Source organism: Tenrec ecaudatus, chromosome 12 (genome assembly GCF_050624435.1).
Source record: "Tenrec ecaudatus isolate mTenEca1 chromosome 12, mTenEca1.hap1, whole genome shotgun sequence".
NCBI lineage: Eukaryota > Metazoa > Chordata > Mammalia > Afrosoricida > Tenrecidae > Tenrec > Tenrec ecaudatus.
In genome coordinates this window covers 128143628-128162917 of record NC_134541.1, presented here as the reverse complement: position 1 = coordinate 128162917, position 19290 = coordinate 128143628, and the positions used below count along the sequence as shown (strand labels likewise).

General features: G+C 53.6%; 1 protein-coding gene across 4 annotated transcripts in view; it reads right to left on the bottom strand.

Annotated features, from left to right (window-relative positions):
- Positions 1–19290, bottom strand: part of POR (cytochrome p450 oxidoreductase) — a 62575-nt gene that overhangs the window by 8182 nt on the left and 35103 nt on the right. For 2 of the 4 annotated variants that reach the window (XM_075564880.1, XM_075564881.1), the window contains exons 2-3: positions 16660–16855; positions 3759–3807 (exon numbers count right to left, since the gene is read on the bottom strand). In XM_075564880.1, the coding sequence (XP_075420995.1) occupies positions 3759–3807; positions 16660–16838 (228 nt within the window). In that variant the 5' untranslated portion in view covers positions 16839–16855. Of the gene's footprint in view, positions 1–3758; positions 3808–7241; positions 7345–9123; positions 9274–16659; positions 16856–19290 lie in introns of those variants that run through there. The other 2 variants (XM_075564883.1, XM_075564882.1) reach the window with 2 other exon arrangements.

The following is a 19290-nucleotide window of genomic DNA, read 5'->3' as shown; positions in this document are numbered from 1 at the left end:
TTTGAAAACATATAAGAGGTGGAGGAAAAAAGCAAGGGAAGTACCGTCAGCCATTCAAACAGATGAGTTTGAAAAATGTTTCCAAGATGAGCCAGTCAGGGTGTGATGTAGCAATGATGAAACATACTACTTTCCTCTAGTTCAATGCCCCCCCCCCCCCGCCCCAACTATCATGATCCCAATTCTACCTTACAAATTCTGCTGGACCAGAGGATGTACAGTGGCACAGATAGGAACTGGAAACAGCGAATCTAGGACAGAGATCCTTTCAGGACCAGTGGTGAGAGTGGCGATACCAGAGGGTGAGGGAAGGTGGGGTAGAAAGGGGGAACCGATGACAAGGATCTACATATAACCTCCTCCCTCCCTGGGGGACGGACAATAGAAAAGTGGGTGAAGGGAGACCATGTAAAACATAAAGGAATAATTATTATTTTTTTAAAGCAATAATTATTTATAAACTATTAAGGGTTCATGAGGGAAGGGGAGTGGGGAGGGAGGAAAAAAATGAGCTGATACCAAGGGCTCAAGTAGAAAGCAAATGTTTTGAGAATGATGAGGGCCAACAAATGTACAAATGTGCTTGACACAATGGATGGATGGATGGATTGTGATAAGAGTTGTATGAGCCTCCGATAAAATGATTTAAAAAGAAGAAGAAAAATGTTTCCAAGAGTGGAATCTCAGATTTGACAAATATATTAAATGTAATGCAGACTACTTTGAAGGTGATAAGGCTGTTTTGTAAAAAAAACTTAAATAAATAGCTTTTTTCTGAGGAAGGGAGTACCCCCTAGTATGCTGGAGACCAGTCTGAAACCTGCTCCTTCTGTCCTGCCAGGAATTCTGTAAGCCCGTTTCCCTGTGTTTTAATCTTCTCCCAGTTTAAATTGCCCAAAGTAGCTTGTTATTTTTTATTGAACGCTAACTGATACAGGCATGCAGTACAAAGGAAACTTACAAATCACAACTGACTTAATGTTTCCTTATTTAAATGTTCTGAATTTCCTATAACACATACAGGAGAAGAAAGCCTCTCTCTCTCCCTTGGAGGGGCTGGGGGTTTAGGACTGCCGACCTTGCAGATCGCAGCCCAATGGGTAACCGCTACGCCCAACCGGGTGTAAAATAGTAGCTAAATAATCGCAGTAGTTATAAAACATATAGAAATATGTTTTTAAGGAACCAGTTGCAATTACAGACTGGTATAGAAGAGAGAGAGAAAACACGGAAGATGGTTGGGCCGTGGACCGATGCCTGCTGCACATGGTGGGGCCCACGAACACGCGCTGCTGCGTGAAAGACGCCGGCCGCAAGGGACCAGTGACCCGAATCATCCACTGACTGAAATGCCAGGAATCGGCAACTCTAGAGACAAACAGCCGGGTGGCTGCTGGGACTGGGGGAGACATAGAGGTATATGGGTGAACTGCTAGTGGGCACCCGGTTTCTCCCCGAGGTGAGGACAGTGTTCTCAAATGGGCGGTGGTGCTGGCTACACAACTCTGTGGGCTAAAAGTGGTTGACACCGTGCACGCGAAAGGGTGAACCGTGCACGCGAAAGGGTGAACCGTGCACGCGAAAGGGTGAACTGCATACGAAAGGGTGAACTGTGCACGCGAAAGGGTGAACTGCACATGAAAGGGTGAACTGCACACGAAAGGGTGAACTGTGCACACGAAAGGGTGAACTGCACACGAAAGGGTGAACTGTGCACGTGAAAGGGTGAACTGTGCACGTGAAAGGGTAAACTGTGCACGTGAAAGGGTGAACTGTGCACGTGAAAGGGTGAACTGTGCATGTGAAAGGGTGAACTGTGCACGTGAAAGGGTGAACTGTGCACGTGAAAGGGTGAACTGAATGATCAGTGAGTTCCACGCCACTAAAGCTCTCCACAGTGCCCCCACCAAATATCAAACACAGTCATCAAGGCAATGCTGACTCATAGCTGAAGCCTTGGCGCTGTAGTGGTTATGCAATTGGGCTGTGACCCACATGGTCGGCAGTTCAAAACCAGCAGCTCAGCGGGTGAAAGACTGGGCTTTCTGCTCGTGGAAAACGGTTCCGGTGAACAGATACATGTGAAATAACAGCCAAGGAATCGCCAGGAAATCCGGGTAATGGGAGGAAGTGGAGCAGGGCCTGGCTCTACCAGATAGGAAACCAAATTACACGACTCGATAATTAAACTAGTTGGACCGTGGGTATTAACAGATCGCAGACCTGAAACAGCACACTGTGGACACGACTCGAACAGCTCTGGATGAGCAGGGCGGGATAACGAGAGGGCGTGAGACCAGCAGACAAGAGACAGGCTCTGCTGGGTCTTCAGCGAGCCGAGCGTGAAGGAGAGCAGGCTCCACAGCTTGCACCACCAGACGCCACTGCTCGATGGAAACGTACGCGTCAACTACGAAACTCAGCATGGAAGAACACGCCGAAGGGTTAGTTTGTATCTTTAGGCTGGGACAGTCTGTCAGCCGCTGAAGTCCAGGTGCTGTCTCACCCGGTGGGGATTTACATTCATAGGAATTGTCGAGTGGAGGGACCAGGTACTCGGTAACCTTTCACTCAAATCACAATAAAAAGATACCCAAAAAAGCCAACTATTTCCCTGGAGAAAATCCTTTCAGCTCAAACCACAGACAAAAGATTCATCTCCCTAATGATTTTAAGGTGCTCCTTGAGGAAGATCCATTCCAGCAGAAAAATGGGCAAAATATTTGAGAATTTACCCAAAAAAAGGGATCGAGCATGCCATCGAGACGCAGGGAAATGGGCTTAACCGCTTTATGAGAAAGATGCAAATGAAACCCATACGACCATTTTTCAATCCTAAGACACAGGCAAAAGCCCAAGTGCTGGCTAAACTGCTGGCCAGGCTGAGGGGAAGCTGCTGCTGACTGCGTGCTCTGGGATTGCCCTCGAGAAGGGCTATCCGCAGCGTCCACCCTGGCCACAGACATACAGACCTTTGAACCCCGCCACTCCACTGCCGGGAGCCGCTCTCCTGATAGAGACGGATTGGCAATTGTTCAGGTCACCCACTATTTGTAAGTTCAAAAGATCAGAACTCTCCCACGTGCCCATCAATGTGGTAGGGTTAAAATAAATGATAATATATTCATATACTCGTACAGAGCAAGGCAAGGCTTTCTACTCCACAAAAGAGGAACCCCTAGGGACAGTTCTACGCTGTCCTAGGTGACATGAGTTGGCATTGACTCGATGGCAGTGAGTTTGGTTTTTGGTAGATTGCGACATGGCACAGTGGGGGATGACTCAGGCCCAGAGCACGCCCACTGCCGGCAAGTCGATTCCCACCAGAATAAGCCTGTAGGTCAGAGTAGAGACCCCGTTGGGTTTCTGAGACTGAAACTCTTCTGATGGAAGCAAACTGCCTCGCTCTTCTCCCTAGGAGTGGCTGGTGGGTCTGAACTGCTGGCCTCCCAGTTTGCAGCTCAATGCCTGAGCCCACGAGCCACCAAGGCTCCGTGCACGAGTTAACAGAGGGTATGCTTTCTTAATGTGGTTTGTTCCAGAGGAAGTGATTTTAACAAGCGCACAAAGCCAGCCCTCCCAGAAATAGCAAAGCAGCTCTGGAGAGGCAAGGACGCACACACAAAAGGGCCAGTCCCTGCTGCCCCGTTAACCAGGGGGCTCCTGACGTCTAGTGAAGCTGGCCATCCACTGGGCTCCCTGCGTGGCCACCAGGGTCAAGACACACCGAGAAGAGCACCTTCTGAGAGCCAACTCACCGTCTTCTTCATCTTTTCCACAAAGCTGCTGTCTTTGACCGAGGAAGTCCTGAAAAACACAAGTGGAGAAAGGCGGTGAGAGGCATGTGTGGCCGCGGCGCGTCGAGGGACAGCCCGGCTCCACCGTGCCGCCCGCCCAGTGACCAGGCGGGAAGCTGGCCCCTGGTTCAGGAGCAGGACTGGAAAAGGTGGCTCCTGCCCACCCACCCCCATTTGGGCTACTTGTTAAGACTTGTGAGGTCGGCAGGTCAAATCCACCAAGCGTGCTTCAGGGAGAAAGACAAGGCTTTCTAGTCCCATTAAAAAAAAAAAAAAAAAGTTAGTCTCCACAATCCATAAGGGCAGTTCTAGCTTGTCCTATAGGGTTGCTATGAGTGGACATCAACTTGACAGTGACAAGAAAAAAATAATATGCTTATGGCATAAGAAAATACCTTTTAATTAGTATTATGTATACAAGTAATTCAAGAGATTGGTTTTGATCTTGAAGAGCCAAAAGTCAAACCAAACCCACTCCCATCGGGTCAATGCTGTAGTTAGTTCAGAGCAGAATTGCCCCTGTGGATTTCCAAGACTTTTAAATTCCTAATGGGAGCAGAGAGCCTCATCTTCTCACAGAGGACTGACTGGTGAGTTTGAACCGCTGACCTTGTGGTTAGTACCTCAATGCCTAGTCCACGTTGCCACCAGGGCTCTTTGGATTGTGAAGGGGCCAGTAAAAAGGACAACAATAAGGCCCAGTAGACTGGTCAAACCCGGAACAGGAGCCCCAGCGGCTCAGCGGCTCAGCACTCCTGGCTGCCAGCTAGAAGCCCGGTGGTTTGAGCCTGTGGGAGGAAGATGTGGCTAGCTGCTTCTGTAGCGATCTAAAGGCTTAGAAACCTGATGGCAGGGCCCCTCAAACTGCGGCCCGCGGGCCACATGCGGCCCACTGAGGACATGTATCCGGCTTGCCGGGTGTTTTTGCCTCATTTGTATTTTTACTTCAAAATAAGAGATGTGCAGTGTGCATAGGAATTCATTCATATTTTTTTTAAAACTATAGTCCGGCCTTCCAACGTGTCTGAGGGACCCTGATTAAAAAGTTTGAGGACCCCTGCCCTATGGGGTAGTTCTGCCCTGTCCTGCAGGGTCCTGAGGAGTCGGAATCAACTCGATGGCAATGCATTTGAATCCACGAGCCCCTAATCAAGGAAGGCAAGGTGCCCGGGGGCGTGGCAGTTATGTGCTGGGGCATTAACCACAAGGTCAGCAGTTCCAACCCCGCCCCCCGCGGTGCTCCAAGGGAGAAAGGCAAAAAAGACAAGGCTCTCTACTCCCCTCAAGAGCAGTCTCAGAAACTGACATCGACTGGATGGCAGTGAGCTGAGTTATTAAAGATGGTATTCTAAATGAGCGGACCAGCCCCACCCCCCACCACTCCTGTCCACACCCGGTGGCTCCTGCTACGCTTCCAGGCTGTTCTCTTCCAGGCTGCCCTTCTCACCCTGCCCACAAAATCCCACCTGTCCTTCAAATGGAACCTGGGTTCTCTTTTTGGAGCCGCTCCCCGCCCGCCCCCCCTCACGGTAAGGCGATGATGGGACACGTCTTCAACACGGCCCCTCCCCTCAGTGGATTCAAGCTTCTAGCTCTTGGGGAGTTGGTCAGTTAGCGGCTTCCTTCTTTCTCATCAACAGGACTCTGCAACATGACACTCTTGTGCAGTCTGTCCTGGGTCCTCTGCCCAGTGTGGGCAGAGTTGGGCAAAGAAGGCACTTGTGGGATGCCTGTTCCCGCTTCTGAGATGACCTGACATCAGCTAAAAAGTCAGCTCCTGTCTTTTCCTCAAAGGACAAATGTCTCCATAGAAACTAACTCTTAAAGCAGGGGGACTTGCAGACTTGCTGAAGGAAGAAAGGACGATAGGCAAACCCTGCTGTCCAGAGGCCTGGCTGTTCTTACCAGGCAATGCCAGTCTGGGCAGGGCAGACCGTGTGGCAGGCCCTCATCCATGCCCTCAAAGCACTGAGCATCAGGTTGGGGACAAACAAGGTGTGTGGAAAATCATGGCTGGATGGTAGCAACTGGGTTAGGAGGAGAGACTTGGGTTCGAATCCTGACTCGGGCACCAACCATGCCTGCTACTGAGCCAGTCACGTCTCTCTGACCTCACTCATGGTGACCCTATAGAGCAGGGTAGAAGGGCCCCTATGCGTCTCCCCAAGACAAACCTTTACAGTTTACAGGAGCAGAAATCTCATCTTGCTTTCAAGGAACGGCTAGTGGTTTTGAACTGCTGACCTTGTTGTTAGCAGCTCAATGAGTAGTTCACGAAGCCACCAAGCGCTGGTCATTTTATTGGGAACTCTTACAACTCTTGTTATCCTCCATACATTGATTGCATCAGGCATGTTTGTACATACGTTGCCTTCATTCATTTCTAGACAGTTACTTCCTATTGAGCCCTCCGTCCGACTTAGCTCAGGCCTCTCTTCTATAGAGCCCCACAACTATCTTCCAGGAAGGGGAAAGACGTCGTTTCCATTATGCTGTGAGTTCAAAGACCCTGGGGCTTTGCTGGCACTTGTGTAGCCCACACGGAGGATGACTCAGACAGACAGGCCACAAGAGCTCAAAGGGCGGGGGTACTATGGAGCACAAAACCAGGAATGGCAGTCTTGCTTCTCAGAGACAGAAAAACGTCTCCCGGGAGAGAAAGCCACAGCAGCAGTCTGCCTGGGGTGCTGCCGGCTCTGGATGCTGGGGTGAGCTCAGCTTTGGCTGCCCAGCAGAGGGGGCGGGGAAGCGGCCTGGGTCATGCAAAGCAGGAACTCCTGGCTGCCAGCTCTGGGGAGAGAACCAGAGCCCAGACAAGTCCAGCTGGACCATCGGGGTTGAGCCTTTCCCGGGAGGGTAAGTGCTTTCCAAAGGCCCCAGAGGGAACAGTTGGATTCCCCCAGGCCCTCCCCTTGGCCTGGGCAGGGAACCCAAGGAGATTACGGAGGCCCCAGTACCTTCTCTCCGGCACTGCCCTACTACTGCCCTTTCTTCTACTGGTTAAGACTTGCCCCTGGGGAAGAGCTCAGCCCTCCCTCCTCACCCCCAAAGCCATGCTGTTCAGCCTGGAGTAGAGCTCACCTGCTCAGTTCATCTGGCTCACGAACCCTTGCAGGTGCCCGGAGACTACCTGGCCTTCCACAGGGCACCTGCTCTCCCAGAGGCAAGTGGGGTGGAAGGGGCTGGACCGCCTACATTTTCAGGTCAAATCCCTTCTCTCTGAGTTCGCCTCACCTCAGCAGCCCAGCCGTAACCGGAGCCCAGGCTGTCTCGCAACACGTGCTGCGACTCCCCCTCCACTGGAGACACTTTGGGGGTGCCGGCCCCTGAGAAGCACACACCCCCACCCCCGGCCCGGCCCTCTCTTGCATTTCTGGGCACGCCCTGGGCCCGTAGGGGGACCAGCAGCCCAGTGTGCCGCTAGGGGCCCTCTCCGAAACTGACCTTCTCAGGGGGGTCTCCTCCAGGAGAGACGAGTACGCACACCCCATGGTCCCTCACGCCCAACTGCAGGGCTGGCGGGGAAGGGGCGGAAGAAAGGCTACAGCCCTCTCCTGGAGCCCCGCAGGGAGACAGTGGGTAGGAAGTCGTGCTCCGTCATGTCATCCTTTCCTGGGTCCTCCGGGACGGAGGCAGCCGGGGCTTCCTCCGCCCTCGGAAGGCGCTAGGGGGGCCAGCGCAGGCCCTCCCTGCCCGCGCCTCGCCTCGGCCCCTCGAGCCCCGGCACGCGGCAACATCTGGCGGCTCCGGCACGGAGCAATGGGGGGTCCAGAGGGGAACTACCCGGCATCCCCCGCGGCCCGGGCCCCGCACCCCTCCTCTCTCGCTGTGGACCTGGGGAAGGCGGAAGCCTCCCCCAACTCGGGCTTGGGTCTCCTTGGTAACTGTTCCTCTCGGAGCCCCGCGCCTGCTCCGGCTCCCGCTCAGGGGGCCCAGGCGGCTCGCTGGCAGCCCTGCGGGTTGCTATGGCAGGCGTGCCTCTGCGTGAAGACAGCCAGCCACAATTGATCCGCCGCCGGGGCGCCCAGCAAATTCGATCTGCTTCCCTCTTCCCTTCTGCCGCACAAAAGCGAGTGGGAGCCTGGGCTGTGCACCCCCAAACCCACGCACCCTCAACTCCCATCAAACGCAAGGGGGGTCCCAGCGGGGCTGTTCTGCTCACAGGGGCATAGCTTCCGAGGCCCCCCAGCACAGAAATCCACACCCCCCCCCCCGTAAAGTGCGCGCCCCTGCAGGAAGCAGCTGGCTCGCCGGAGCACAGAGACCACATGGCCCTGGAGGAGCACAAAAGGTTCCAATTAGGGCTCGGCAGCCCTAAATTGGGAGCAGGAGTCTTTTTGCAGCAGGCCTTGAACTCCATGGCTGCCCACCATGTGGGGAAAAAGGAGGGTGTGGAAAAGTCCTGAGTCACTTGGACCAGGGGACCCCATGACCACCACCCCATCCCAGCCCCACTCCCACCCCTTCGGGCCTGATTATGCGCTTGGTTGCCAGTCAGAGAAGGGTCTGCACAGCGTCAAGCATTTCTTCTGGGACTTGCCCCGCCCTCGGCAACAGAGGGTGGGTGTGGGGGGGGTGCTCGTGGAGGCTCCTTCCAGAGCCTCCTGTCAGGCAGCCAATTTCTCCAGTCCCCAGGGCGAGGCAGCTGAGGGCGGAGAGCAGGCTGGGCGGTAGACAGCCAGGCTGGAGGGAGGGCAGACTTCGGTGGGAGGGAGTGGACCCTGGGCTCCGGGTGGCTACTAAAGGCGCCCCACCCCCCTTCAGTTGTGCGCCCTCTGGTCCCGCTTTCAGTCAGAGTGGCTCAGTGGCTATCACATTGAAAAAACCAACCAACCCAGCCACAAGAGCGCTTTCCCTGGCGCCTTCTATTCAGATGGGGAGGGGGTGGGCGGGAGTGAGGATGCTAGGGGTGGGGGCCGAGGCAGGGAGACAAGCGGCAGCCTGGCAGAGTGGGGAAGTTGCCAGCCTTGATTCTAGTGCTTATTGAAGCGATGCAACCTTGGGCAAGTTACTCAACTCTGGATAAACTTTGCCATTTGCCACATGGGCTAAGGCTAGTCGCTCAGATGGGCGAGGAGGATCAAAGGCTTATGTAACGGAGCCTTGGCAAAGGCTCTTCCTTCTGACTTTGAAACCTCCGTGATTGGTGCCCGTTCCCAACCTTTCATCCTCCCACTGTAACTGAGGGCGCACATCAACTCCTGCTGGCTTCATGCCAACAGTGTCTGGTAGATCTCCGTGCTCCCCAGCCAGCTCGCCCAGGCTCCGCCCTCAGGCTGCTGTGCTAGGGTTACTCTCAGGGTCCACCCAGCTTAAGAACACTGACCTTCATTAGGTCCCTAGTGGCTTCCGGGAGAATCTCCACCCACCAAGAAGGCCCCTGCAGCCTTCCAAGGTCCATCTGATGCTCTCCTCTCCCACATCTCGGCTCCACTGATACACCTTTCCCACAACAGGCCCCGCGGACCTTCCACAGAGTAGCTCCGCCCGCTGAACGCCCTTCGCCAGCCGCCTGCCTGACGCGCCCTCAGCCCCACCACCATGGGCTAAGAGTGCTCATCACTTCCCACCGCACAGGGGCCCCTGAAGGCCACTGGGCTTTATCGTCTTTGTGTCCTGGTGCCTGGCAGGGATTGGCCAGCACCAAGCACCCAGAAAAGAGTCCAATGAGGTCCAGGGGGCGTGACTACTGGGTCGCTTTTCCTAGAAAGGCCATGTTCGCAGCTCCAGGGTTTGGGCAGCATGGCAAAAAACAACCTCAGTTCAGCCAGGAAGCAGGGAAGGAAGAAACGGCAGGCAAGGCTCCCCCACAGGAGTCAAGGGGCAGCCGAGCGCCCAGTCCTGTAACATCCCCGGGGACTTCAGGCACTGTGCCCTCTCCACCACCACAGAGCCTTCTCAAGGGCTCCCCTCTTTGTCCACATCATTCATGTCTCTATTCTCATGTTTGGGGCAGCCAAGACGCTCTCTGTAGGGGAGTGGCCCTGAGTGGGATGTGGCAAGCTGCAGCCACTGAGGCGAAGCAGCCGTGGGGGGGATGACCTTTGCCGTTCAGCCTGAGCCACAGCAAAGGCCACTTCGGAAATGGGAGACAGAGCCGTGATGGTTTTCCAAAAGAAGCTATAAATCTGGGTGCTTATGTAAAACTGCCAGCCGTTTGATGTTCTGGTTTTAAGTTTTTAAACAAACAAAAACGGGACACCAAACACAAACACTTGGCGCTGGCGGCTGGCGGGCTCACAGATCTAGCATGTATCTGCGTTTTGGTAGCTCTGGTTGTTAGGCTGGTGTTGTGCAGTTGGTTCTGATTCATGGCGGCCCGAGGTACAACAGAACAAAGCAGGCCCGGTCCTGCGCCACGCTCAAATTTGGTGTCCTGTTTGAGCCCCTTTTTGTAGCCACTGTGTCAATCCACCCCATTGAGGGTCTTCCCCTTCTTCTCTGTAGAATTAGGGGGCCTTTCACTCTTGCTGATCTTCCACTTGACCAAGCATGGCGCTTTCCCCTAGGGGCAGGTCTCTCCTGTTAACACGTCCAAGGTAAATGCGATGAAGCCCCACCGTCTTTGCTTCTAAGGAGGCTCCTGACTGTACCTCCCAGGCGGATTTGTGTTCCTCTAGCAGTCCATCGTACTTTCAGTGTGTTGTTTGCCAGCCCCATAATGCAAGGGCACCCCTTCTTCTCTGGTCGTCCGTATTCAGTGTCCAACTTTCACACGCACAGAAGACAACTGAAAATACCATGGCGCGGGTCAGGGACACCTCGGTCCTCAAAGCGACATCTTTAAAGAGATTTTATCTGATTTCTGGCTTGCTGCTCCATGAGTGTCCACTGTGGATCCAAGCAAGATGAAAAAAATCTTCAACAATGCCCATCTTTTTTCCATGCTGTGGAAGTGACATCATCTCCTGTCAACTTGAGTGAAGGGGTGGAGTCTAGCCTGTCAGTGAGATCACAGCCAGTGAGGCCTCTGTATGGGCATGGCGTTCTCCTGAGGATTCTGGGAACTCCTGTCATCCTCCCTGGAGGCAGGACACACACTCTCTGCTTCACATTCTGTTGACAAACCACAAGAAGCCACGCTGATGTCAGCCAGAGCCCTGGAGCTGGAGGAGCCCCGTGGAGAGCTGAGCCAGTGCTGAGATGCTGTCACAAGATTTTTCACCCCCTGCCCTGTGATGTTCCTGCTTTCAGCAGCATTGCATGTGCTGCATGAGTCTGTAGAAGAATTAATGAACTAGTATTGGACATATGAGCTAATATAAGACTTATGGGCCAATATCGAACTTATGGACTTGATCTGGACTGGGCCAGGATGTTTTCTTTGTATACAATTACTCTTGGATAGAAAACTCTCTCTTACACACGAGTGTCTCTGGATTTGTTTTTCTAGTCAACCTGGCCTATCACACTCCACATCTCAATGCTATTGGTCCAGCGGTGAGTATTCTGGTCTTCGATGCCTTGAAGATAGGATGTATCCATTCAGACATAGAATCCACTATGAAGACTGCACGCTTCTTCTTCATCAGCACATGCTTTGAATCCTCCTTGATTTTAACAAGCAAGGTTGTGGAACCTGCATATCACAGGTTAATATGTTTTCCTACAATCCTGGTGTCACACAATTTTCCCCCATACAGATCAGCTTCTAGGATTATTTGCTCAGCAGATAGATGGACTAATTATGGTGAATGGATGCAACCCTGCTGCACACCTTTCCTGATTTTAAAGCACACATTTTCTTGTTCTGTTCAGCCGCCTGCCTCTTGGTCTCAATGAAATATCCTGGAATTCCCATTCTTCTCAATATTTCGCAATGATCCACACAGTCGAAATGCCTTGGCATAATTAGTAAAACAACTTTTTAGTATTCTTTGCTTTCGGCCAAGACCCATCTGTCACCAGCAGTGAACTAACCTCCCTGCTACCATGTCCTCTTCTGAGTTTCTAGCAGCTTCCTGTCAATGTTGGTTGCAAGTATTGTTGCATGATCTTCAGGAAAATTTTACTTGCATGTGATATTAATGATACTATAACCAAATAGGAAGAAGACAGAAAAACAGGCAAAAGATTGGAATAAACTTCACAAAGTAAAATATTTAAATAGTCCATGGATGACAAAGGAGCCCACTGTCTGGGCACATATGCCAATGAAAACAAGACACTGGCCCAGACCCACTGGAATGGACAAAGACAGATCACACGAAGCGTGTGTTCACTAGGGTGTGAAGCAATGCAAGGTGGTGGTAGGGAGACTACTCATTGGAATTGATAAATTGCAATTTGCACACAATGTAATAGTGTAACATAAGAACCAAAGAGCTATTACTACAGACAATATAGGGAAATGGTGCAAACACTCATCCACTGTGCCTGCTCAGTACCCTCCTCTCAGGCTTCATCATTTCCCCTGGGGCCATTTTCCAGAATGGCCGCTCAACTGGAACTCCTGTCTTCTGACTTCCCTGTCAGCTGTAGGGCATCACTTGAACCCTGGCTCTGATCACATCGCGGCCCTAGAAAAGGATGCACTCAGGGACCCCCCCCCAAATCAGGTTCCCCAGCATTTACTATGTGTCAGCTCTCATCGCATCCCAGAGCATCCCTCTACCACCTCACCAAAAGGAGCTCAGCAGCTCCCAGACATCCAGGAGTGCTTTCTCTTCCTGGCCTCTCTGTGCCTCAAAGACACCCTCGCAGCCCTACTTCACTTGCAAGGCTCCCCTCAAACATCACTTCCTTTCCAAAGCCATCCTCAACTCCCAGGCAGACTCCCTCCTCCCTCCTGTGTTTTCCTGACTCGGCTTACACATTTCTGGTGCCAGGTGGCACGCTCCAGATAAGCCCCTTCACCTGACTGTCCTTCCCCGATAGCTCTGAGGCGGGATCTCCACTTTATCGATTTACCCAATGGCCTAGCATAAAATACACACACAGGTGCCTGATGTGATGACTCATATGTCATTTTACCATGGCCCCAACCGCCCACGCACCACTCTTCCTCCTTTTTTGCCAGATAGGCGAGAGAGACTCAGCGTGCTGTTTCAACTTCTTCTGGGTCAGCATTCCAGTTCTGCCTGCAAAGTCCACATTGATGAGAGTATTAAACCCTCTCCCATTCCCACCCTGAAGGGCCAGGCCAATCCTCAGTCTCCTGGATTTGTGTTGCTCTGGGCCAGGGAGCAAGTGCTCCAGGCTCCTGCCTCCCGAGTACTGCACCAGGGACAGCTTCATCAGTCACCTGCTCACTGGTGAGAGAGAGAGCATCCTGGTTCCTGAGGTCCTGAATACCCTACCTGCACAAACAGGCCAGGGCACTGAGGAGTGTCACCATTACACCCAGGAGCTCCCTTTGGGGTGCCCTGCCCTTACGGACCAGGCGTGGGCTGGAGGAGCCGACTGCAGACTTCCCGTGCTTCATGGTGACCCAAAGTGCTTGGTAGCCAAACTTCAGGGGCCCCTTTGGCTTGGTTTCTAAAAGATAATCATGCCCAAAGGCTTCAGGCTCATAAGCACAGGTATGTACACACATAAGTACACACGCGACAAGAAGTCCTTAAAAGATCTCAGAACAAACAACTCAGACAGGCAGGTGAAAGGCTGGATAAGCTGAAGAAAGGAATCAAGGCCGCCAAACGGTATGTACAGGAGCCCTGCTGGCATTGTGGTTGTGTATGGGGTTATGAGCCGCAAGGCCCGCAGTTCAAAACCACCAACTGCTCTGAGGACAAAGAGGGCTTTCTGCTCCCGTAAAGAGTGACAGTCTTGGAAACTCACAGGGGCAGCTCTACCCTGTCCTCTAGGGTCACCATGAGTCGGCATCGATCGATGTGAGTCAGTGAAATGGTGAGTACAGAAACCATTGAATTAGTCCATGCTTTGCGTATACAGTCTCAACAACAAACACAGCACCCATCAAAAATCAGAATCACCAGCTCACTCTAACACACGGCCACTGAATCCATGCTGGCTCACAGTGGGCCTAGAGGACAGGCTAGCACTGCCCTGTGAGTCCCTAAGACTGCAACTCTTTAGTGGGTAGAAAGCCTCATCTTTCACCTAGGGAGCAGCTGCTGGTTTCAAACTGCTGACCTGGGTTAGCAGCTCAACTTATAACTCCGGATGCCACTTGGGCGCCTTAAAAAATAACGTTATTAGGCGCTGCTGAGTCAGTTCTGACGCACAGTGACCCTATGTCCACCAGAACGAAATACCACCCAGTCCTGGGTCATCCTTACCAGGAGAGCACGCTCTGAGAATTTCCGGTGTCGTCCTGGGCCACTCGACACCTCCTCGCGCTACAGAGAACCACCCCAGACCCTCCACTAGAGGGAACCCCTTCTTTCCTAGAGCTGACCCAGCCTTGCAACTCACGGGTATAAAGCTGAGCCCCTAGTAATGAGAGAGATGAGCTGCCTCCGCTGCTAAGTGCCCAAGGAGGGATGGGATGGTGTCCAGTCCGTCCAGCATTTCTACACGATTCCTAAAGAGTACCTTTCAACACCCTCTTTTCTGCTTCTCGGAGTCATCTCTGGGGTTCTTACAGCGCCTTGCATAGTACTGAGGGAGCCCGGCTGGTGTAGTGGTCTATGTGTTGAGCTGTTAACTGAAAAGTCAATGGTTCAAACCCACCAGCCCTTCATGGGGGAAAGACGAGGCTTGACCATTCCGGTAGAAGAGTTCTAGCTTCAGAACTGCCACAGGGGCAGTTCGACTCCGTCCTACAGGGTCGCTATGGCGGCATCGACCCGATGCCAGGGAGTTTGGAGTGCTCTGGAGCAGAATATATGGCAGTGCCAACACTCAGCAGAAGCTGGGCCAGGCGATTCCAGGAACATTACTTCATGCTCACAGGAGCCTCAGGAGACAGGGCTGTGCGCTCCATTTAGCAGGTATGGAAACGGAGGCAGGGTGTGGGTGAGGTTCCCGTTTTCTTCACTGCTGCAGCCGCACGCCTTACACCGAACCCCAGGACACCGGAGGGCCTCAGTTACACCTTGCTGCGCGCGTGCGCAGGTTACGGTCAAAGGCTGGCTTAGGACATTTTAGAGCGAGTGCCCGCCGGTGGTACGAGAAGAGCATTTTGTGAGTGCCTGCTCTTCAGCGGCGTTTGTCGTGGGGGCTGCGGTTAGGTGCTGTCGAGTCGGTTCTGATACGTAGCAACCCGACGGACGATGCTCCACAGAAGGAAACGCTGCCCGGCCCTGTGCCGTCCTCCAAATTGTTCTTATGTTTGAGGCCGTCAACACCAGCGCCGTGTCCATCCTCTCGTGGCAGGTCTTCCTCTTTTCCGCTGCTCACGGCCTGCTCCAGGGACTCAGCTCTCCTCACAGCACGTCCAAAGCACGCAAGACCACGCCTCACCATCCTCGTCTCTAAGGAGCCTTCTGGCTGTCCTTCCGAGACAGATCTGTCTGTTCTTTGGGCACTCTGGGGTCCTTCCAACATTCTTCACCAGCACTGGAACTCAAATGCATCACATATTCTCATTCACTGTTCAACATCCACACGCAGAGGAGGTGACTGAAAATCCCCTGGCCCAAGCCAAGGAGGGTACGTTAGTCCTCAAAGTAACATCCTTACTTTTCAACAAGGTAAAGAGGGCTCGTGCGGCACATTTACCCAATGCTGTTTCCATGAGCATTGATTGTGGATCCCCGCAAGATAAAAACCCTTGACAATTAGTATCTTTTCTCCGGTTATCATGATGCTACCGACTGGTCCAGTGATGAAGACTGTGGTCTTTACATTGAGTTGTGATCCATCCTGAAGATTGCGATCCCTGAGCTTCATCGGCAAAGGCTTCCAGTCCTCCTGACTGTCGGCAAGCAAGGTTGTGTCACCTGCACACGGCAGGTTGTGAATCAGCCTGCCTCCAATCCTGATGCTGCATTCTTCTTTTCATATAAGGGATGTTTAACGGATGTTAATTCTATGAGGTGGGGAAACGGTGGATGAGAAGCCTTCCCCTTGCCTGGCCTGGCCAGTCTGGGCACTAGCTGGGCACTCATGCCGTGCAAGCGAGGCCTGCCCTTTGCTGCGTCCCCCGCAAGGCAGGGCTGTGTCCCCAGAGCTCTCTGAGCAGAGGGATCTATTGAGATCCAACACCACCAGGGTGCAGGCAGGACTGTGACTGCGGTTGCAGAAGTCTAAAGTCTTGGGGGTGATTTTCGCAGCTGGCTCTGGAACCCAAGATTGGGGGGGCAGTGGTGTAGACCGCGTTGCCCCTTGGCCACATGTTTCCTTCGTCGCACACCGTCTGCATTCCTCTTCCCGTCGTGTGCTTCTGTGACAGTAACACGCACCGCTATGACCCCATGTGCTCACCAGGCGGCAAGGGGGCTGGGCTTGGGGTAGTTTTCAAACGACTCTTGCATTATCTCCAACACGCACCGCGATCGAGTCGATTCCAACTCATAGTGCTATTACAGGACAGGAGGTCTCTGAGACCAAAGCCTGATCTTTCTCCCGAGGAATGAACTGCTGGCCTTGTGGTTAGTAAGCCACCGCGTAACCACTCCGCCACCAGGCTCCTCCTGACTGAGGCCCTTGGCCAGTTCCTTTTCTGCCTCTGGGCCTCGGTTTCTTTAACTGTAAAGCGGTCCCCTCAATTGTGAACGGCTGCAGTAAGGTCAGAAAACAGAACAGATAACAAAAAAGAGCCTGGCAAACCCTGGTACACTGTGCCAACCTAAGGGAGAGTTGACGCATCGTCCACCAATTAGGCAAAACCCAAGATTCCCCCACAGGGCTGCTGCTTGTCAGCCCCTCCTGCCGGAGGGCCCCGGTCCAGGGATGGTGGGGTGGTGGGCACGTAGAAAGAGACGCCACAAAGGGAAAACAGGGCAGCATCACTTACATTGTTTGGATCTTGGTGAACTCGGGGATTTCATCCTTTTTCTTTCTGAACAGGAACCAGTAGGTGAGGAGACCCACGATGAGGGTAAAGAGAATCATGTCTGTCACGCTGAAGAGAGAGACGTCTTCAGTCACCGCCTCAGACACGGTGGTGCTGGCGTCTGCGCTGCTGTCCCCCATCTCGATGCTCAGACTGTCTGCAGAGAGAAACACCACCATAAGGAAGGCGCAGGACTGGGGACCCATGGAAAGGCTTCGGCCTGGACCCCAGGCCCAAGCGCTGCAGAAAACAGACGGAGCGCTGAGGACAAGAGGTGTGGGGGTGCGAGGCCAGGCCCCACTGGGGGTCAGCTGCAGCCTTGGATGGGGAGGTCATGCGAAGAAGGCCTGGGTGGCGTCAGGCCAGCCCAGGGTCTCCCCTGAATACAAGCTGAAGCTGGAGCCACAGCAAGGCAACACATGGCAGCCCACCTCTCTGACATCATCAAGCAGTCTTCCAACCCAAAGACACTGCAGAGGGGTTGGGCCCACAGGAGAAACAGGGCCACGTCCCCACAAACCTTTCCCCAAATCCTGCCCTCCTCGCAGGTCTCTGGGACTGGCCCTTGGAGGAAGCACTCTCCCTGATAGGTGTAATCTGGATATGTTGGAGACCTTGGCCATGACAGAGTTACGCTAAGGATGTGATTCACAGAAATGCCTACAATGGTTCTCCTGGGCCCTGGGCCACCCTGCTCCAGCTTGACCTGGAGGAGGGAGGAGATGGGCTGGATTCTGAGGAGCTGGTATCTTCCACCTTCCGGGCCACGTGACTGACAGTGAAACTCCAGGGAAAACCCTGGACACCCCTGGCTTGGTAATGGCACTTGGCATACAATGTCACTCATCACTGCTAAGATAATCAAGTACCTTCGACAACTCCACTGAGGAGCCCTGGTGGCTCTGTGACCACACGGCTGGCGGTCCGATGTCCCCAACTACTCCGTGGGAGAAAGATGCAGCTGTCTGCCCCTGTAAAGATTCACAGCTGCAGAAAGCCTACGTGGGGGTCCCTCGGGGTCAGCAGTGACCTGACGGCAGTGGGTTTGCACCTCCCTCGGGGAGATGACAACCGGACGCTCATGTCTGGATCCCCCTCAGAAAGAAAAAGAGACTCACTGCCATCAGGTCCATCAGACCCATAGCGACCCTCTGAGGGCAGGGGAGCACTACCCTTGTAGGTTTCTGAGGCTGTGACTCTTTATAGTAGAAAGCCTCATCTGTCTCCCTCAGAGCGGCTGCTGGTTTTGAACTGCCGACCATTCGGTTAGCAGGCCAACGTGTCACCACTATGCCCCTGGGCATCTGGTTCTTCCTAGACTCCACCATATACACCATTGTCCTTTGCTGGTTTTAATCTGCACCCTCTCACCATAACAAGTCACTAGCTGTGCGGGTAACAGGTTTTCTGAGTTTGGGTGCCCTCCTAGCAAGCTGCTGAATTTGAGGGTGGTCTTGGGGAGTCCTCCTGCCACCTGAGATTCCCCCGTGAAGGGTGTTCCACTGGACGGTCAGCTGACCTGCTGTGAGCCAACAAAGGCCAGCGTGAGAGCGCTTGCAACATGGGCTGTTGACTTCTGCCCTTTACCAGCAAGGCGCCTGAGCTCAGTCCTGGAATCTGAATCATCCCATTGTGCAATCAGCAGCGCTCTCCCCACGTGGGCCACCGTGATCACACCACGGCTCCTGGACTCAGTGACAGAGGCCTTAGTCATAGCCCAGCAGCTAATGCAAGGTGACCTTCCTTCATAGGACTTCCCCTGAAGCCACAGGGCTGACCCCGTAGCATCTGGGGACTCTGGGCATCAGCCCTGCCCTGCTGCATGCTACTGGGAAGGGGTCACTCTGACCAGGCCCTCAGGCGTGGTCCCGGGACCAGCTGACTCCTAAATGGGAGGTGTTCTTCCACTGGCTGAGATCCGGATGGCCTTCTCAACTCCTCTTTCTTGCCAGTCAACTTTAGAGAGCAAGCTTAACTTGTGTCCACAGAGAGCATGCTCTGTGGCTAAGTGTGAGCCTGTAAACGAGTGTGCCCTCAGCGGGGTTCAGGCCTTTCTCGCCAACCCTGTGGGAGCTGCCAAGCCCACAAGCTTCTGTCACGCTCTTGCAACACCATGGACAGGGCAAGCTGCTGGCTTCTGGGAGGACCTTCCCACGCAACCAGGACACAAGCGGCATTCTGAGCCCGAGTGGACCCAGCTGGTGTTCTCGTCAGGACTACCATACTGACGCGAGAAAGCTCCCAGGGCTGGGTATCCAACCCCCAGCCAGCAGGCGATGGACGGGCAGCACCCTGCCACTCCAGCCCCCGACTGGACAGGAGCGGAAACTACTGCCCACAAAGCAAAACGGCTACTTCCTGACACATGCACACACTGACTGTACAACCCAGAAGAGAAAACTCATCCCCTTCGGGTGGCTCCTGAAGGGAGGATGTGGTGGACAACCCAGAAAAGTGGTTACATCTTTCTAAGAACTTCTGATTCAAGCCACTGCAATAGATTCCGGCTGGCCACTCACCACACAGGGGCCAGGGAGATCCAGCAATAAAACCCCTCGGCTATCACATCAATCAGACTCCGCACAAAATCTC